This window comes from Theropithecus gelada, chromosome 4 (genome assembly GCF_003255815.1).
Source record: "Theropithecus gelada isolate Dixy chromosome 4, Tgel_1.0, whole genome shotgun sequence".
Classification (NCBI taxonomy): domain Eukaryota; kingdom Metazoa; phylum Chordata; class Mammalia; order Primates; family Cercopithecidae; genus Theropithecus; species Theropithecus gelada.
In genome coordinates, this window is record NC_037671.1 from 168,152,531 (window position 1) to 168,172,809 (window position 20,279).

General features: G+C 40.7%; 1 protein-coding gene across 4 annotated transcripts in view; it reads left to right on the top strand.

Moving 5' to 3' along the window:
- Positions 1 to 19,568, top strand: part of AIG1 (androgen induced 1) — a 277,790-nt gene extending 258,222 nt beyond the window's left edge. The window contains exons 5-6 of one of the 4 annotated variants that reach the window (XM_025383421.1): positions 9,972 to 10,135; positions 14,629 to 16,957. In XM_025383421.1, coding sequence (XP_025239206.1) covers positions 9,972 to 10,135; positions 14,629 to 14,645 — 181 coding nt within the window. In that variant the 3' untranslated portion in view covers positions 14,646 to 16,957. Of the gene's footprint in view, positions 1 to 9,971; positions 10,140 to 14,628; positions 16,958 to 19,281 lie in introns of those variants that run through there. The other 3 variants (XM_025383419.1, XM_025383417.1, XM_025383420.1) reach the window with 3 other exon arrangements.
- Positions 19,569 to 20,279: the final 711 nt, after the last annotated feature.

Genomic DNA, 20,279 nt, shown 5'->3' on the forward strand with positions numbered 1-20,279 from the left:
ATGTGGAGCCTCTTGTTCAAAAATGATGTAAGACTTTCAAGATGGTGACAGCAGATCCTTAAAACAAGTGTGATCCCCTTCTGAGCACAACACCCTGTGTAACTGCACAGGATACAAATGCATAAGCCTGCCCCATATGTGGATGCCTCCCAGATTCTGTACATTTGGGCTAGCTCCACTGAAAAGAATTGGGACAGCTTTGATGAATATTAAACTATGATTATGCCTTAAAATATTGTCTTGAAAAATACTGTTAAACCCTCTGAATGTCAAAAATGGACTTCTACAATCATACTTGTAACTGAGTTAGAGATTATTTCAATATCATTTCGGATTGGCTCCTTCTATTTGATATTTACCTGTGAATGGATGCATTAATTTTTTGGCTTTACCATACACTTCACTGAGGAGACCATTTTGAGCTCTGTTTCCATCTAAGCTGATGTCCTTTGTCCTATTTCTGAGACCTACAGGCTGTTCATCAGGAATCTCAGCAGACCCCCACACACACCGTGAGCCCCTCACAGCCATGCAATCCCCACTGCTGCTCACCCCACCTGACACAGAGTGAAGACTCAAGAAACATTCATTGAATAAATGAATGAGTGCATGAACTCTAGGAAACTGCAGCAGAATTTCAGATTTTTTTAAATGGAGCAAGAAGCAGTCTCCATGCAATCAATATTCAGGCAATGGTCCAAGGGACCTATAGAATGGTTCTAAAATTAGACCATTAGCTCTCAAGAGAGGGCCAGGTGTAAAATCAGCATTTGAGCCAAAAGTCAAACCTGTCCTTGAAAAGTCCTTCAGGAGCTTCAGGTTGGAGGTACCATGAGAGGCTCACAGAAACCTACTGGGTGAGAAGCTGATGCACATCCCATATCTTATCTCACCCTGGGGCACATGCTCATTGCCTGCCAAGCTGTGCAGTAAATTCCGGTAGGTTAAATGCACATGTGATGTAACTGTTTCTTAAGAGGTAAGTCAGTGCCTTCTCTGAAGGAAGTGTTTATTACTTTATGTCTGCAGCGTTTCTTCCCCCTCCTCAGGGGAAGTTGTAAAATTCTGAGCTCTGCGTTTTATAAGACACTTAGTCTTGCGTTAAAACTTCACCCACAGTGATTTATCTTGCATCTTGCAACATTTCTGTATCTCACACATTTTCTATAATGAGCATGAATTACTTTTATAGTCAGTGGGAAAAAGAAAAACTTTACAGGGAGATTTTATACTTAGATCATTTTTTGGTTCTGAGCAAAACATTAAAAGAAAAGCTTTCCAGAACCCCGTCCCCATCCATCACCATCTAGCCTTCAGAGCAGTACAGGAGCCTGGCATCCAGGCTGAACACTAAACTGCTGAAGTGTGTATCTCAGATTCTCCACTTAATCTCTCTAGGCCTCAGTGTCCTCATCTGTAAAATGGTAGTAATACAATACCTTCTCCAAAGAGCTGCTCATATAACCTTTAGCACATGTCCATTCAGTGTGGTTAGCTAATTAGCTCTTATTGCCATATGAGTCTGTGTCTTCGGTGCTAATAGCCTAGATCTCAAACAACCTAATTCCTTATCTAAATGTGAATAATAGAGAAAGTTTTTAAATCCTCTTTAAAATAATCTCAAAAATAGAAAGGTGGCATAGCTAGAAGAGAAAGGGAAGACATATCGACCTCACTGCGCTCCTCAAGGGCTCCAGTGACCACCCCAACTCATGACAGAATAGGATGAAATTTGGCCATGTAGCAAAAAGAGCTATGAGCTTGACAATGTCATTTTTTAAACTGACTATATATAATTTATACTCAGTCAACATCCAAAGTAGATTTGAATGTTGTACATACCACTTGGAATCTGAAAATGTTTTCCCTTCCACTTTATTGGTGGAAAGGCACTTTTCTAATAATTCTCAATGAAGACCCTGTGCTAATAGATGCTGTCTATCTTTGAACCACTTGTCCCTTGGCTTTACAACATCACACTTTTCTATTTTGCTTCCCTGTGACTAGCCCATCTTTCTTGATGTCCTTTTTAGGCTCATCCTCCTTGACCTTATCACTTAAATCTTAACCTTTTCCAAGGACCTCTCATGGGCCCACTTCCTTCAGACCCTCTACTCTTCCTGGGTCTCAGTCTGTCCTGATAGTTTCAACCATGATCTTTTTTTATTTTGCCAATGAACTTGATACCTGTATTGCCAAATAAGTCCTTTCTTCAAAGTCCAAATCCATAGAACTGACTGCCTTCAAAACATCTCCCCTTGGATATTTTACAGGTACCTCAAACTCAACATGTCCAGACTGAACTCATCATCCCTTCAAACAGTCTCCCTTATAGCATTCCCTCTCTCAGGAAATGGCAACTGTTTCCACCCTACTAATCAAGTCAGGAATCTGTGATTAATCCTTAACTCATCTCGGTTCCCTCACTGCCTAAATCTAATCAATCACCATGTTATCTTAATTCTATTTGTTAAATCAGTGCCTGTCAAATTTCTTTTACTGTAAACTAAAACACACATAACTGAAATAGAAGTTTCACAAAATAATTCTTATCATCATTATATGCAAGGCCGTGTAATATTTTCTCTTCTGTTGACATCTGTTACTGTTTTAAAATGCTGGTAACCAGTGAGTTACTGACAAATGTTTAACAACCAGTTAGCTCTTCTGGAGGCAAGGGAGGGAATACCTAATGTGTAGCATTTGCCCATATCCTTGGTGTGAATACTCCCACCATGGTTGAATTCAAGCTACCAACCAACCAGCTTGCAAACCACCTAAAGATTTAACAACCAGTTCTCATGACAATCTCCAGCATGCCACACTCATGACTCAACAGTTTGAGAGGCACTGATCTAAGTGTTCTTAAATCTTTTGGCTAATTTTCATTGCCAGTGCTGTTGTTCCTCTCTAGCCACTATCATTTCTGATACGATTGGTTCAGTTCAATCTGAGCTATTTCAGATTTATTTCATATCTTCAAAGACTTTCTATTTGCACACTAGGATGGAGTCTACAATTCTTACCATGGATTAAAAATCAACCCATGTTTTGGCACCTGCCTGATCCTTCTGCCCTCTCTTCCTTAATCACAACAAAAGTGTTCTCTTCTTCTTGTTCTCGGTTCTTTAGACATGCCTTTTTTTTTGGCTAGAAAGTTCTTCCCTCCTATCTTTACTCAATGAATTCTTATCCTTTCTATCACAGTTTAAATGCTACTTTATTCATTCATTCATTCTTCTAGTGTGTGACAGGCATTCTGATAAGTGCTGAGGATCCAAGGAGAGGTAAAAATAAACACAATGCCTCACCCCACAGAACTTACACTGTAGAGGGGGAGAAACATATTATTTAAATAAAGATATTCAAATTTAAGCCCTAGTTCTATAAGAACTTATAAAAATCTGTCCTAATCGGATAGATCAGGGGAGACTTTACCTGAGTAGGTGATAATTGATCAATTGTACCAGTCGAGCTAATATAGAAAGGATACATATAACCTAATTAGCCTAAGGGGTGGCTAACTAACAGTACAGGCAGAAAGAAGGATATATGAAAACCCACATTGCAGGAGGGAACATGACAAGATCCAGGAACCAAATGAAAGCCAGTGTGACAGGAATGCAAAGAGGAACAGGAGCAAGATATGAGATGGGGCCAAAGAGACAGATAGAAGCCACTCTATGAAGAGCACTCTAGACTTTGTTGAAACTTTGGGTCTCTAACAAAAAACCAGTGGGAGGCCTTTGACATGTTGAAAGCAGGGATATGGTGTGTTCATAATTCTGGTTTGGAAAGATCACTCTGGCGCAGTGAGAATGACATGGAAGGGGGAAAAAATAGATGTAGAGACAAATTAGGAACTATCACAGTCCTCCAAACAGAAATGCTTCTAACACAAATTAAGATGCTGGTGATGCACGTGGGAAAAAATCAACATATTGGAGAGATGTAAGGGGTAACCTTGATAAGACAAGATAATGGATTGGACAATTACTCACGCTTTTCCTTTCCAACTTGGGCCTGGCAGAATGGCTCTCACAAAGAAGGGTGGTGAGACAAAAAGGGCCATTCTGCCATCAAGAAGGTGGTGACCTCATTGATGATACACCAACATTCACAAGCACGTCCATGGAGTGGGCTTCAAGAAGTCTGCCCCTTGGGCACTCAGAGAGATCTGGAAATTTGCCACGAAGGAGATGGGAACTCCAGATGTGTGCATTGATACCAGGCCCAACAAAACTGTCTGGGCCAAAGGAATAAGGAATGTCCCATACTGTGTCCATGTGTGGTTGGCTAGAAAATGTTCTGAGGATGAAGATTCACCAGATAAGTTCTATACTTCCATTACCTATGTACCTGTTACCACTTTCAAAAATCTACAGACAGTCAGTGTGGATGAGAACTAACTGCTGATCGTCAAATACATCAAATAAAGTTATAAAATTGTAAAATAATATAATAATAATGGATTAACTAAACGCTGTGAAAGAGAGGGAAGTATCAAGGATGACTTGCGATGTTTGAGTTACAAAACTGAATGAATGATAGTACTGTCTGCTTAAGATGAGCAAAATGAGATGTCTTAAGAACAGTTTGATAAACTGCCTAGAATAGAGGAGAGATCTGGGTTAGAATATCAGTTTATAAAATACCTGTGTATAGATAGTGAACATGATGCCATAGCCGTGAATGAACTCATCAACTGAGAATGCATAAGAGAAAACAGTCTGGAAACCAAGATTTAAGCAAATCCAAAAATTAGTGGTAGGGTAGTGAAGGGTGCACTGACAAAGGGAATAGGAACAGCCACGTGGTAGGAGGAAAACCAGGAGAAGCTGATGTCAAAGACCAGTATCTTTTGGTCGAATAGCAAGAAGAGACACCAGACTGCTGTGGGTGAAAGTGAGTACAATGTACAGATAGGGCGTCAGTGAATCTGGACCACTTATTGGAGAAGTTTGCCTTTGAAGAGGAGAGACCTGAGTAGTACTTGTGAAATACTTGGGAACTTTTGGTTGTGCTTTAATGAGACGCATTTGAACACATTCATCAGCTATGAAAAACACCAATTTGAAAGAAAGTTAAATACACAAGAGAAAGAAAGGCTAAAGGCGGGTGCAGCACACCAACATGGCACAAGTATACATAAGTAACAAACCTGCACGTTATGCACATGTACCCTAGAACTTAAAGTATAATAATAATAATAAATAAATAAATAAAAAAGAAAGACTAAAGGCAAGTGGGAGGTTTAAAAAAAGTTGGGGACTAATCCCTGTGTACCCATGGCACCCCTACACTTACCCTTTCTTAATTCTGACTACACTTGTAATTCTTAATTATCTGTATTTCTCATTACATTGTACTCCATGAGGACAGGAATTAGCTCTGCCTCATTTACTTTTTTTCATTGATGCATTATAGGTGTACACAGTTTCAAGGTACATGTGTAATTTAATTCATTCATGTAACCCGTTTACTTTGTATCATTTGTGAATAGCAAAGCACTGAGATAGGAGGCATGAATAAATGTTATTTTTTAAATGGTACTTAAAGTGAATGAAATTGGAGGTACATTTAATAAAATAGACAGTCAAAAAATCTTGTTATACTAATATGTGCATATATATTCATGCACACATATCATGGTTATTGACTTCTTAGGCTAAAATTAAAATTGGTACCATGACCATAAGCATACATTATTTGAGCACTAAGACAAGAAGACCTTAGAAGGAGAGAAAGTAAAAGTCAGCCAAGAACTAGGAACTCTCCAGATAGATGGGCAAGGCCATGAGTCATCTTTGTGCAGAGAATTGAGCCCTGATAAAAATCAAGGAAACAAATGGTGAAAGAACAACTTGTTAAGACAAGTGGATGCATCATTCACACTGATCCAGGTGAAACCCCAAATAACAGGATTTCTTTATCTGAGATTGTTTGATGACCTACCAAGTTAAGAAAACCAAACCAAACCAAACAAGAAACACTCAATTCCATTTTGGAGACAATATTGAATGCCTCATTTAGGGAAGCAAGTCAATGCAGCAAAAAAGAAATCAGATGTGCACTTCTTTCCTAGCTTTGCCAGTTTTATGATAAGTTCTTTAGTCTGATCTCAGTTTCTTTACCTGTTTAAAGAGAATAATCATACCTAATAGGTATGTATAAAGTAAAGGAGATTACATATCATGTTTATGAGCACCACACTCAGAATAGCTGTCTGCTTCTCTGCCTTGTAGGTTGCAAACCTGAGAATTTCACATTGCATTGGCAGTTCTGACATAGTCTCATTTATACCCCATAAGCTCCGATTCATACAATAGTACAATGAGAATGCCATGCTATATCTAGAATTGCTGAGAAGACTAGATGACATAGTGTGCTGAAGGAGCTTTGTGAAATACAAAGAACTACTTAAACAAGTAGTCAGCAGATGACAGCCCGTGTGCCAAATCCAGCCCACCACCTGGATTTTTGTTTGTTTGTTTTATGACTCAAAAGCTAAGAATGGTTTTTACATTTTTAAATAGTTGAAAAAATCAAAAGATGAATATTTCATGATGTGAAAATACATCAAATTCAAATTTCAGTGTCTATAAATAAAGTTTTATTGGAACACATCCACACTTACTTGTTTACATATTGTCTATGGCTGCTTTTGCACTACAATGGCAGAGTTGAGTAGTTGTGATTGAGACCATATGGGAATATTTACTATCTGGTTCCTTACAGAAAAGGTTTCCCTACTCCTGACTTAAATTAAATATAGTGACAAAAAGCATAAAGATTTTAGGGATTTTTTTGAGATTAAAAAAATTTGTAAGTTATTGGCGAAGTATCTGCACTATAGTAATGGCTCAGTAAACGGATGTTGCTGTTTATATTCCTTAATTAGGTTATTAATTCAACAAATAGTTATTGAGTGCATACTCTGCCAGATACTGCTCCAAGAACCACAGAATACAGCAATGAACATAATTGGACAAAATTCCTTTGCTCATTGAACAGATAATAAACAGACAAATAAAAATAAGTAGAGTATATTATATGGCTGGGAGAAAAAATAAAGGGAGCGAGAACAGACATTTTGAGGGTGGAAGTTGCAATTTTTAGATGCAGTGGCCAGGGGAGACATCACTGGAAAGATGACATTTGAATGAAAACCTGAAGGACACAAGGGAGTCCAGGGAGGTGCTGTGGGGGTGGTGAGGAGTATTGTTCCAGGCAGGGGAAAAATACAAAAGCTCGGAGACAGAGAGAGCTTAGAGTGTTCGAGGAACACCAAGGAGTCAATGGGCTGGAGTGGCAGGGAACGATGGGGAGAATAACAGGAGATTAAATCAGAAGAGTGCGGGTAGGTCTTTGAAGAACCATCTAGGGACTCTGGCTTTTATTCTGAGTAGGAGAGGAAGCAAGTTTTCAGCAGAACAGTGGCATGGCCTGACTCACATTTAATCCAGATCCATCCGGCTGCTCCAGCGCAAACACCCTGTAGCACAGACTGATTAAAATTTTATAAGTTGATTTGCAACATCAACTACAGCTAAATGGTATTAAATTGGGGGAATATTGCATATTCTCTCCATGGAGATTAATAAACCACTTGATGGGTACGCAGCACCTTCCTTACATTATTTAAGACAATGTCAGAATGATGAAACTGCTTCTAATTTATAGACAAAAAAATATGACTTCTCAGAATCCCACAGGGTAGTTCTAACCATTTAATTTCTGCTGATTCTCACAACTGCTTCAGCTTTTCTAACAGAATCTTTGGACTAATATGGCCTCTTTTTTTGATGCAAATATTTTCATTTCGACAGTGATTCAGGCTGACCTGGACAGACCTAGAGAATGCCTCTTTGCTGTAAGATTGTTCCTCAAGCTTTCTTTCATTACTGCTTCCATCTACCAAGGAACCTTTGTAGACATATATTTTTCCTAATTTCCACCACAGGAACATTTTTTATTGTGCTAAAATATACATAATATAATATTTATCATTTTAGCTATTTGCAAGTATACTATTTAATGTCCTTAAATGTATTTACAACATTGTGTAACCATCACCAGTATCTATACCCAAAATTTTCTCATCATCCCCTGCATAAACTCTGTTCCCATTAAACAATAACTCCCTATTCCCCACTCCCCTGAGCCCCTGGTAACTGATAGATACTATGCTTTCTGTCTCCATGAAATTGCCTATTCTAGGTACCTCATGTAAGTGGAATCACATACAATATGTGACCTGTGTCTGGCTTATTTTGCTTAGCATAATGTTTTCAAGGTCCCTCCGTGTTGTAGCATGTATCAACATTTTACTCCTCTTTATGGCTGAGTAATATTCCATTGCATGGATATGCCACATTTGATTATTTGTTCACCTATTGATGTGTTTCTCTATGCATATATGTACATCTGTGTGTGTATATATGTGTGTGTGTATCTGTGCTTTCTACATAAATAGTGTAAAATTGTTTTACCACCAACCCCAGAAAGAATTTTCACCTGCAAGAGAAGGGAGGGTATCACCCTCATTGATAATGCAGGTTCTCAGGTATAGATTCCCAGGTTTCCTGCCAAAAATGAGGTACATGTGTAGGTAATGTTTATTATTATTATTTTTTTTGAGACCAAGTCTCACTTTGTCACCTAGGCTGGAGTGTAGTGGCGTGATCTCAGCTCACTGCAACCTCTGCCTCCCAGGGTCAAGTGATGCTTGTGCCTCAGCCTCTCGAGTAGCTGGGATTACAGGCGCACACCACCATGCCCGGCTAATTTTTGTATTTTTAGTAGAGACAGGATTTCGCCACATTGGCCAGGCTGGTCTTCAACTCCTGACCTCAGGTGATCCACCTTCCTCAGCCTCCTAAAGTGCTGAGATTACAGGCATGAGCCACTGCGCCCTGCCAGTAATGTTTATGTGTAGATAAGCTACTTAGAGTGAAGCCATGGATAAGGAAAATGACCTCAGAACACGTGAGTATGAAAAGTCATCTTTATTCCCAATGCAATCGAGTTATCTGTATTTTATTTAGTCTTCATAATTGCCAACAGTTTATAAAGGAATGAACTCAAGAATGTTTGGAAAACAGCTGTAAGCAGTCATGTCAGGATCCAAGCTAATGGAGCCGATATTCTAACTAAACTTTTGAAAGCGGTGGCAATTCATGATGTTACTATTCCCACTGAGTCAAAAATATTTCTGGAACACAAAGAGAATGATTAAGTAAGTAAAATAGGAAAAAAATGAAATCAGTGTCACATCTGAAGATCAGAGGAGTGGGAAGCTGGTACCTGCTAGGGTATGCATGGTTGTGCCACCATATGGAATGAGTGTTGGTGTCTAGTTGGAAGGCCATATGGCAAGGTATCTGGCACACACTCACCTAGGTCTTATTCTCTTGTGGTTGCCCAATGCCATATTGTCTCTTTCTGTAAAGAAGAGATTTAAAAGATTGTTGAACAGTGTTAATAAAGTCAACAACTTCAAATGCCCTTCAAATGTCATAAAAGACAAGGAGATACTGAGGAACTGCCAGAGTATGAGACTGAGATGTGAAGACTGAAGACCACATGGGGTCCTGGATTGGATCCTGGAACAGAGAAAGGACGTTCACAGGAACACTGGGAAATTCTGAATAAAGCCTATCATTTAGTACTGTCATATCAATGTTAATTTTTTAATTTTGGTTAATTGTCTCAGGATTATACAAGATGTTAGCATGAGGGGAAGGTGAGTGTGTTGTGCTTCTTCTGTGAGTCTATAATTACTTAAGAATAAAAAGTAAAATAAAACAACAACCAAATTTCCAGTAGCTGCTGAGTATCAGAAGCGAACTTGAGACTGGCAAATGCTGAAGCATGATGAGAGTGAGGGAGTATATATTTGCATCACAGCAGCTTTGATGCCTGCCATAAGAGTGACTCCTGTCCTTGTCTCCTTTCCGATTCCTTTGCAGGGTGTGCTGGGTGCATCATGTAACTGGCATGTGGGTGTACCCTTTCCTGGAACACATTGGCCCAGGAGCCAGAATCATCTTCTTTGGGTCTACAACCATCTTAATGAACTTCCTGTACCTGCTGGGAGAAGTTCTGAACAACTATATCTGGGATACACAGAGACGTAAGTATTGTCTGAGGGAACATAAAACAAGAGAATTACTGCCGACAAGAGTCTATGCAGAGACTGAGGGAAAATTCCACTGTAGCCTCTTCTTTTAGCCTTCACACAGGATCTCCTGTAAAGAGCTCCATTTTTATAACTACAATATGAATTTAAGAGCTTCTGACAGTTACCCGAAAGGTTTACTAGTCACTTGGTCTTATTAGCTAGTAAAACATCCAAATCTAAAGAGGAAAGAGGCATGTCTATAAAATTTTATAGGGAAAAATGTAGTGTTAACAAAAAACACATATTAGGGAAATGTGTCCACATTAACAACACAATACTGCCTTAGTTAGCTAAAGGGGCCCCAAATTAAATAGATACATTATTAAATGTAACCAGTCTCCTTTAAAGTCACCCAGATCTCCACTTTCTATGTGGGTGCAGTCACCTGGGAAAGGTCTCACTGCCATTCTGCTAGAGCTCTATCTAAGCAGTGAGCGATGCTCCAGCCACCTTGACTCACCAGTGGCTGTCATATGGAAGGTCTGAAAGCGGCAAAGAGCTACAAGCAGTAAAAGATAATATTTCGTGGCTGCAAAAACTCTTTTAATCTGTGATTTGATTTCTCATTTGTTTCCATTTATGGCAGAGCCTCTATCTTGGCAAGGCACGTAATCTTATCCAAGCTGTGCAAAACCTGTCCGAAGTGTATGTAAAACAGCATAAAAATTGAAAGGTGGAAAAAGCGCCAGCATAGACATGTAGTGATTGAGTCGTGCATGAAAATACATCCAAAGGCAAGATGGTTTGGAGATTTTAGGAAGCCCTGGCTCTTTCCTCTGACACAATCACAGCATTCTAGACACCCGCAGTAAATGGACTCTGTGACACAGACATTGAGAACCCTGCTTTGTGCCAGACACCCTGCCAGGAGCTCAATCGAATCAGACAAATAAAGCACAGTGAGTCCATGGTTACTGTGTGTGGTTACTGAATCGGACTTTTGTGTGTGTGGATCCTCTAAGATTGTACGTGTCAGGGTATTAGCCAATGTTAAATGGTCCAGGGGAATTTGAGGGTTTCTTTTCTCAGCAGCTTTTGATTTTAATCAATGTTCTATTAGAAAAAGTATCAACATTTTTAATTCTGTTCAGGCCACAGCTGGGGAACCAGTAACTAATCTTTTAATAATGTTCCACCTGTTCAATGGAAATAGCGATCTTGCTCCATTAATATACAGAAGTATTTAGTTACTTGACAATAATATTTTGAGAACAAAGTATAAACCTTTCTCAGCTTCTTGGGAGAAAGGCTATATTTAAACTTAAATGAATGTGTCCAATATATGTTTTTCAGGAAGTATTTAAGTACCTGTTTACACTTGAATTGATTGATTTGACAGTCATTTGGCCACAGTTCTGCTACTTCTATGAGAGGATGACCTGAAAACCAGTAGAGAGAAATATCCACTCTACATTAATAGAATACTGCTTTTTAGCAGTTTTGAATGAAGAGTTAAAAATGAATAATGAAATTAAGGTTTTTTAAAATGATTTGTTTGATTTATGCCATTCTCTTAAGTAACATAAGATTGACTGTTTAAAAATTCATTTTAGATATGAAAATTAACTTTATGTACCTAGGACCATCTAGTTAGTTCCACAGAGACAGATGTTTTGTGCCAAGTAAGTATCATCCTCATTTACAAGAGGGGTCACAAACTGATGGCCTCCCCCAACTTCTACCTAACAAGTTCTGTTAGGCGTACACGGTGGAATTTTTGGTTTTGAATCAGTATTTTAAAATTGGACGATTTCGGCTGGGCGCTGTGACTCACGCCTGTAATCCCGGCACTTTGGGAGACGGAGGCAGGTGGATCATGAGATCAAGAGATCAAGACCATCCTGGCCGACATGGTGAAATCCCGTCTCTACTAAAAATACAAAAATTAGCCGGGCATGGTGGCGTGTGCCTGTAGTCCCAGCTACTCGGTGAGGCAGGAGAATTGCTTGAACCCAGGTGGCAGAGGTTGCAGTGAGCTGAGATCGCACCACTGCACCCCAGCCTGGCAACAGAGCAAGACTCCATCTCAAAAAAAAAAAAAAAAAAAAATTGGGAGATTTGACATAAAGGCCAGATTTTCACCTTCTTAGCAAATATTTTAAGATCTGGAAACACAGAGACCACTGTTCTCTTCTGGTGACAATGGTTTAGAATAGAGTATCAGTTATCCATTGGCTGGGCACGGTGACTCACACCTGCAATCCCAGAACTTTGGGAGGCTAAGGTGGGCGGATCACTTGAGGCCAGAAGTTCAAGACCAGTCTGGCCAACCTTGTGAAACTCCATCTCTACTAAAACTACAAAAATGAGCCGGCATTCACACCTGTAATCTCAGCTACTTGGGAGGCTAAGGCACGAGAACCGCTTCAACCTGGAGGCAGAGGTTGCAGTGCGCCGAGATCATGCCACCACACTCCATCCTCCTGAGCCACAGAGTGAAACTATGTCTCAAAAACAAAAGAAAAGAAAAAAGAATTGAGTATCAGTTATCTGCTTTAGATGAGTAACTTTCCCTCGTTCTCACCTGGCCACTTTACTCAGTCACATTAGCTGCTGGTTCTGTTAGCTGTTCAGTCGAAAACCACTCACCAAAAGAAGCATGTTAGGATGAATTGAGGACATGGGAGTACAGTACTACAATCCTGATTATTTCACATCAGTTACCATACAATCCCCCAAGAAGAAGAAAGATTGCATTGGAGCCACCCTCCTTTTTCTATAATGGTTTTTAATAGCTCAGCTCCGTCTACTTGGGTAGCTTATGTTAGCTACAACTTCAAGATAAAATTCACATTATTGCAGAATCTTACAGCTGAGAGATTGGAAATCATCGAAACCGACCCTTTCCTTTCACCAAAGGTAACTGAGGCCCCAAAATCTTAAGTGACCCTCCAGAATAGGTGATGGCAGAGCCAGTGCCTTCTAACTGATGTTCAGTCCAGTCTCCAAGTTTCCCCTTTGTATAAGGATATCAGTTGTATTCGATTAGGGCCCACCCTGATGACCTCATTTGTAAATACCCTGTCTCCAAGTAAAGTAATATTCTGAGATCCTGGGGGTTAGGATTTCAACGTATGAATTTGGGAGCGGGGGACACAGTTCAGTTCATAATACTTCACTCCCCCCCACCAGAATACATGTCCTTCACCCCATGAAAATATGCCATCCCAACAACCCCAAACGTCTTTCAAACATCAACTCTCAAGTCCAAAATCTCATCTTAAATATCATAAAATTGGGTATGCATGAGACTCAGGGTATGAGTCATCCTGAAGCAAAATTGTTCTCTAGCTGTGTGTGAACCTGGGAAACCAGACAAAAAGATATCTGCTTCCAAAACAGAATGGTGGGACAGGCATAGAATATACATTCCCATTCTGTAAGGGAGAAGTTACAGGGGAAAAATAAAGAATCATGGTTCCCAAGCAAGTCTGAAGCTAGCGGGGGAAATTCCATTCCATTTTAAGGCTTGAAAATAATCCTCTTTGGCTAGATGCTCTGTCCTCAGGGCTCACAGGGGAGGGGATACATAGCCCTGCCTTCCAGGCGCAGGGTCACAGGAGCCCCACCCCCACAGCCCTGGGCAATAGTTCCACCCTCTACAACCAAGGAGGAACCAGTCGCTGAACCATCTTTGAAGTCATTGGTCCTTCATTTCATCCTGTCTCTGTCCCTTTCAGTCCACGCTGTCAATGTTTCTGCTGGTATAAAATTCTCAAAAACCGTGTTGGCCTCCCATGCAAGTCGCGGGGGTCCAAGCAGTCAGACAAGAGGGCACTCCGTGGATCTTTTTCACATAACCACCTCTCTATGTTTGGCATCTGCTGTGGAGGTTGATTGGATCTGTGAGTCACGTACCTAATTTCATTAGCACATGGCTGTCCAGCCACACCCTTGGCATTCTCTCCCAATCTGAGGTACTGAGGGTTAAGTACTTCAATGTAGCAGTTTGGGGAAGGGCAGTTCGGACACAATTCACAGCTGAAATATTTCTGTACTTAAGCTAAGATTTTATCCCAATTTTGGTATATCTGACCAGTCTTATTAAAGCTACATTTTGTAAGACCAGAAATGAGTCTTTTCAAAACCAAAAGTTTGGTGTGAGGACAGAGAAAGTAGGCTAGCCGGGAGACAGGAGAGGTCTATGTGTGCAGAAACCTGCACCTCTTCGCCTCCCGCTGCCCGTACAGGTCATTTCCGCCCAGGCCCACCCAGGCTTAGCAATGTCCCAGCACTGCCCCCTGGTGGAGCCCTCCCCACGGGCTGCAGGAAGGGCATGTGACTTGACTCCCTCAGCGCCCTGCAGTCTTGTCTCCTCTGGTCCCAAAAGTGTATCCTGCCTCTGCTTTGTGATAGATTTCTTCCTGCCTTTTGCATGGAAATTTTATCTCTGGTTCTTGCAGACATTATTTACAGCTGTCTAATTTTTTCTCTCTACCTCACAGCTGCCAAACTAAAGTAGGTGGGAAGCCATTTTCCCTCTCTAGGTCAGTGAATAACCCCCGTTCTCCACCCGCGCTTTTGAAGATTCCAGCACTGCTGCCAAGTCAACCCATCTGCAGCAGAACGCTTTGGAAAAAAACAGACTTTAAAAAGAGAAGCAAATTGCTCTTAGCCCCTGATAGCCTCTCCACAGGAGAGGGAATAGGGACAGAGCTGAGGTTCAAGACACATGTGCTGTTTGAGCTGAATCTGTGCTATTTTCTTTTTTCCGTGGTTACCCAACAACGAAGGCGTGTTGTACCTTCTTGCCTTCAACCCTGTTCCTCCTTCCGTCAGATGTCCTTACTCCTCAACTTTCAGTTTTCCTTCATAGGATTTCTGAGAAGGACTTTGGAAAAAGTGCTCCAGATCTCTGCCAGTTCCTTAGCCATGAAAATCAAACATAAAAGACCATCTGGGGACATTCGTTCAGAGCACGTTACCCACATTCCACCACCACTACTCTGACAGCACAAAACATATACCAGGAGCTGGGGGTTATGTGGTGGGGAAGTCCTTCCTATTGTAAGCCCTAGCATTATGACCCTCTGGGGTTAAATTTCATAATTTTCATATTGTGGAGTCCCATATTTTGTTCTACTGCTTTCCACTAGTCCAGGCTTCTGAAGTCTTCTCTGTGTTCACTGCTTATTAATTTTATTCAACAAAGATTAATTGAGCTCCTGCAATGAGACACACACCCTGTGTTAGGTGCTGGGGATATAATCAGGAACAAAACAGGGAAGGGCCCTACCCTCAGAAAGCTTGCAATTTATGAAAGAATACTAACAAAACCTGCAAAGCGGTATTTTAAGTTATTTTGTTTCATTTTTGCTATTGAAACAAAGAAACTGAGAATTTGGTAAGATTCAAAAAATGTTTAGGTACAAGAAAAAGAAAAAAGCAAGAAGCACTTGCCAGATTTAACTGTAATTCCTAAAAATGATGAACATTTTCATCTTCAGGAACATGAAACATCATTGACTATTCTCTACAGACGATAGGCAAAGGGTCTTACTGGTCCAGTACGTACAAGTCCTTCAGGAAGAAAAACATGATTCTACCAGGATTGGGTTGAATAGAGAGAGAACTGCAGTTTAAGATTCATGAGTGTGGAAATAAACAGTTCTTCTGTCTAATAAACTCTCTAGGACCTTTAAAAAAAGAAATGGCTTTTTAAAATCCAAAGTCCTTGCCTTGGGAAGGGACAGGACTAAAGTAAAAATAAATGAAGTCTGTTTGAAACTCATGAGTTGCACACCTCATGTTGCCAGAAGCTAGTTTAAAAAGCAGTCTAGCTGGGGTTTCCACGCAAACTCAGCAAGTCATGAATCAACTTGCAGGCTTGTCTCCCAGAGGCCATAGGAGCTGGGTGTGTCCCAGAGATGCTGTGTCCTGATTCTGTGGAAAGGGTGGGGAAGAGAGGTCACAGAAGATGTTTCTGGAGAAAGTTGTGCATGGCTTTCCTTCTTAGCTAGGAGGGAAACGGGGGTGTGTCAGGAGAGTGAATGGGAGAAGTGAGGGCAGATGAGTGGATGTGTGAGTAGTGTTAGCAAACCAGATTAAACAAACTGCTCGTAGTTTAATCTGATGCTCAAATAAAACACTTTGCCTGTATTTCTAGGTATGGAAGAAGAGAAAGAAAAGCCTAAATTGGAATGAGATCCAAGCCTAAACGCAAGAGCTAGATTGAGCCGCCATTGAAGACTCATTCCCCTCCGGCATTGGCAGTGGGGGAGAAAAGGCTTCAAAGGAACTGGTGGGATCAGCACCCCCCGCCCCCAATGAGGACACCTTTTATATATAAATATGTATAAACATAGAATACAGTTGTTTCCAAAAGAACTCACCCTCACTGTGTTTTAAAGAATTCTTCCCAAAGTCATTATTGATAATAACATTTTTTCCTTTTCTAGTTTTAAAACCAAAATTGGAACTTGGATTTTTATTTTGGCAATTGTAACTCCATCTAATCAAGAAAGAATAAAAGTTTATTGCACTTCTTTTTGAGAACTATGTTAAAGTCAAAGGGGCAGATGTAGAGTAAGGCTTTTGTGTATTTAGTCCTAAAGGTGGCTGTAATCATGAACCTAAGCCACCATAGGGACCTGAGAGGAAAGGGGACAGGTGTTTCTCATTGCAATAATGTTACAGTTGCCTCAAATGAGCACTATTTGTAATAATGATGTCAATTTCATGAAAAGCCTGAGTGTATTGCATCTCTTGATTTAATCATGTGAAACTTTTCTTAGATGCAAATTCTGACTTTAATAAAGATGAAGCCACTCTGAACCTGATGTCTGCATGGTGCATCTCAAAATCCTAACAGCATTGGTGTCTCCTTTTTGTTTTTATTACCTGTTGAAAATGGGTTTACTGAACGTGGTTCTTTTCTATAATTTTCGGATTTTAAAAAATGTGAATCTTTTTGATAACTCCAAAACAATTTTTTTTCTTTTTTTTTTTCAGACAGAGTCTCGCTCTATTGCCCAGGCTGGAGTGCAGTGGCGCAATCTTGGCTCACTGCAAGCTCTGCTTCCCGAGTTCATGTCATTCTCCTGCCTCAGCCTCCCGAGTAGCTGGGACTACAGGCACCCCCCACCACGCCTACCTAATTTTTTGTATTTTTAGTAGAGACAGGGTTTCACCGTGTTAGCCAGGATGGTCTCGATCTCCTGACCTCGTGACCCACCCGCCTCAGCCTCCCAAAGTGCTGGGATTACAGGCATGAGCCACCACGCCCGGCCACAAAATTGTTTTTAAAAAACTATTTTACAAAGTCGTTGACCATAATTATTTTTAAGATGAAAAATATAATGTTATATAAATTATAAAATGTTACTTAACACAAATATAAGTATTGATTGCCCAATGTTGAGAGAGATCAACAAATGATATAAAACCATTCACTCCAAAATTAGAATTAAATTTTAAAATTAAAAAATGAAAAACATTAAACTTTAATTTGAAAAAAATTTAAACTCAAAAAATTTAATTAAAAATTACAGTTACATTTAAATGTAATCAAATGCTAAAAATCTCTCTTCCTTCCTTCCCTCTGTCTCTCTTTCTCCCACACTCTATATGCCCCATTTCTAAAAGCATAATTGATAGAAATATAGAATGCATCTAGCAGCGTTACCATATTAGTTTCCTAACTCACGGAGTTGGAACTGTTAAGTAGGAAAAGTCAAGCAGAAATCCACCAAAACAGAAAAGCACAGCAATACCACACCCTTGGAATGACTGCTGCAATTAGTGCAGGATCAAAGACTTGAAGGATCCAGAGTTGGTTTCCATCACAACTACACATATCTTACCTGTCTGACCTCTATTATGGGTTACACTGTGGTAGTGTGTCCCCCTAAAATTTATATATTGAGCCCCTAACCCCCTAGTGCCTTAGAATAGGACTGTTTTGGGAGACAGGGCCTTTAAAGAGGGGATTAAGTTAAAATGAGGCCATTAAAATGGGCCCTAATCCAATCTGAGTAGGGTCTTTGTAAAAAGGGGGAATTTGGACACACAAAGGGACACCAGGAATGTCCATACACAGAGGAAAGACCATGTGAGGGCATGGGAAGAAGGTGGCCAACTGCAAGCCAAGGAGAGAGGACTCAGAGGACCCAAACCTGCCGATGCCTTGATCTTGGACTTCTAGCCACCAGAACTTTGAGAAAATAAATTCATATGGTTTAAGCCACCAGTCAGTGGACTGACATTTTGCTATGTCAGTAACAGCAAATTAATATGATCTATGTACAAAAGATTGATGAATTTTGGAGAATGATAAATTATTGTAAGCTTACTTAGGCGGTGGCTCCACTGATATCAGTGTTTCCAGAAATCTTTTTGCCTTCTGGAAACAGAAGGCAATACAAAACAATACAAAAACCACACACACACACACACACACACAAATACAATCCCTGGGATATCGGATGAAGGCGCTAAAATTTTCTTTCTTTTTTTTTTTTTCTTTGAAATGGAATTTTGCTCTTGTTGCCCAGGCTGGAGTGCAGCGGCACCATCTCGGCTCACTGCAACCCCGCCTCCCAGGTTCAAACGATTCTCCTGCCTCAGCCTCCCAAGTAGCTGAGATTACAGGCATGCACCACCATGCCCTGCTAATTTTGTATTTTTAGTAGATATGGGGTTTCTCCACGTTGATCAGGCTGGTCTCAAACTCCCAACTTCAGGTGATCTACCCACCTTGGCCTCTCAAGGTGCTAGGATTGCAAGCGTGAGCCACTGTGCCCAGCCTAAAATTTTCTTTCAGCCGGAAAATGGAGTGGCGAGGCTGGGCGCAGAGAGGCTGGGGCTGTGGTCCAGCGTGGGCTCCACTGGTGGGCAGCAGCAGCTGCGAGGAGCTCATTGAGGCCCTAGCCCAGCCGCAGCTGCTCAGACGCAGCTTTAACTAATTAATTCAGGAAAAAATGTGGATTCAGAAAAGAACCCAGTGAGGTTGAACCCCGAAGATCAGACAGGGGACAAGTGGTGAAGGATACAAAAGAAGTGCTTTGATTCCTCTGGTGGAAGAAACATGTCTTTTATCTTTCTCCCTGTCCTATAAGGACTCTCCTAAAACCTTCATTTTTTTACTGTTGGGTTTACAGGCTGTGCATTTGGATCAGCTGCTATTTGGCAATATGAATTACTGAAATCCAGGGTCCAGAGTTATTTCGATGGCATAAAAGCTGATTGGTCGGACAGCATAAGACCACAAAAAGGAGACTTCAGAAAAGAGATTAACAAGGGGTGGAATAACCTAAGTAATGGTCAGCGGACTCAGGTATCATAGCTGCAAACGTCCTTGTTTTCTGTTTATAGAGAGTACCTTCTCTACAGTGGACAGTGATCAGATATTTCACATCTAATCCAGCCTCAAAGGTCCGTTGTTCTCCAATGTTGCTGTCAACACTCAATCATTTCTCCTTATTTCACATGGCAGCAAATATGTATGTTTTGTGGAGCTTCTCTTCCAGTATAGTGAACATTTTGGGTCAAGAGCAGTTCATGGCAGTGTACCTATCTGCAGATGTTATTTCCAATTTTGTCAATTATATGTGTAAAGTTGGCCAAACGAAGATATGGACAATGACATGATGCATCTCGCGCCACCGTGATGATCCTCGCAGCCGTCCACACTAAGATCCCGGAAGGGAGGCTTGCCATTATTTTCTTCCAATATTCACATTCACGGCAGGAAGTGCCCTAAAAGCCATTAATGCCATGGATACGGCAGGAATGATCCTGGGATGGAAATTTTTTGATTATGCAGCACATCTTGGGGGAGCTGTCTTTGGAATATGGTATGTTACTTACAGTCCTGAACTGATTTGGAAGAACAGGGAGCCTCTACTGAAAATCTGGCATGAAATGAGGACTAATGCCCCCCCCCCACAAAAAAGAGGTGGCTCTAAGTAAAACTGGGATTGCACAGTGCTGGTGCCTCTGGCTTGTGCTGCCTGAGAGCCCTAGGAGACATTGGCCCTAGAGTGATCACGGCTATGCTCCCACCTGGAAGATGCCAGCATCTGGCCTCCCAGTGTTTTCAGCTGTGTCCCCCGGTCCATGTCTTTTCAGAAAGTGAATATGACACAGTTGTGAAATA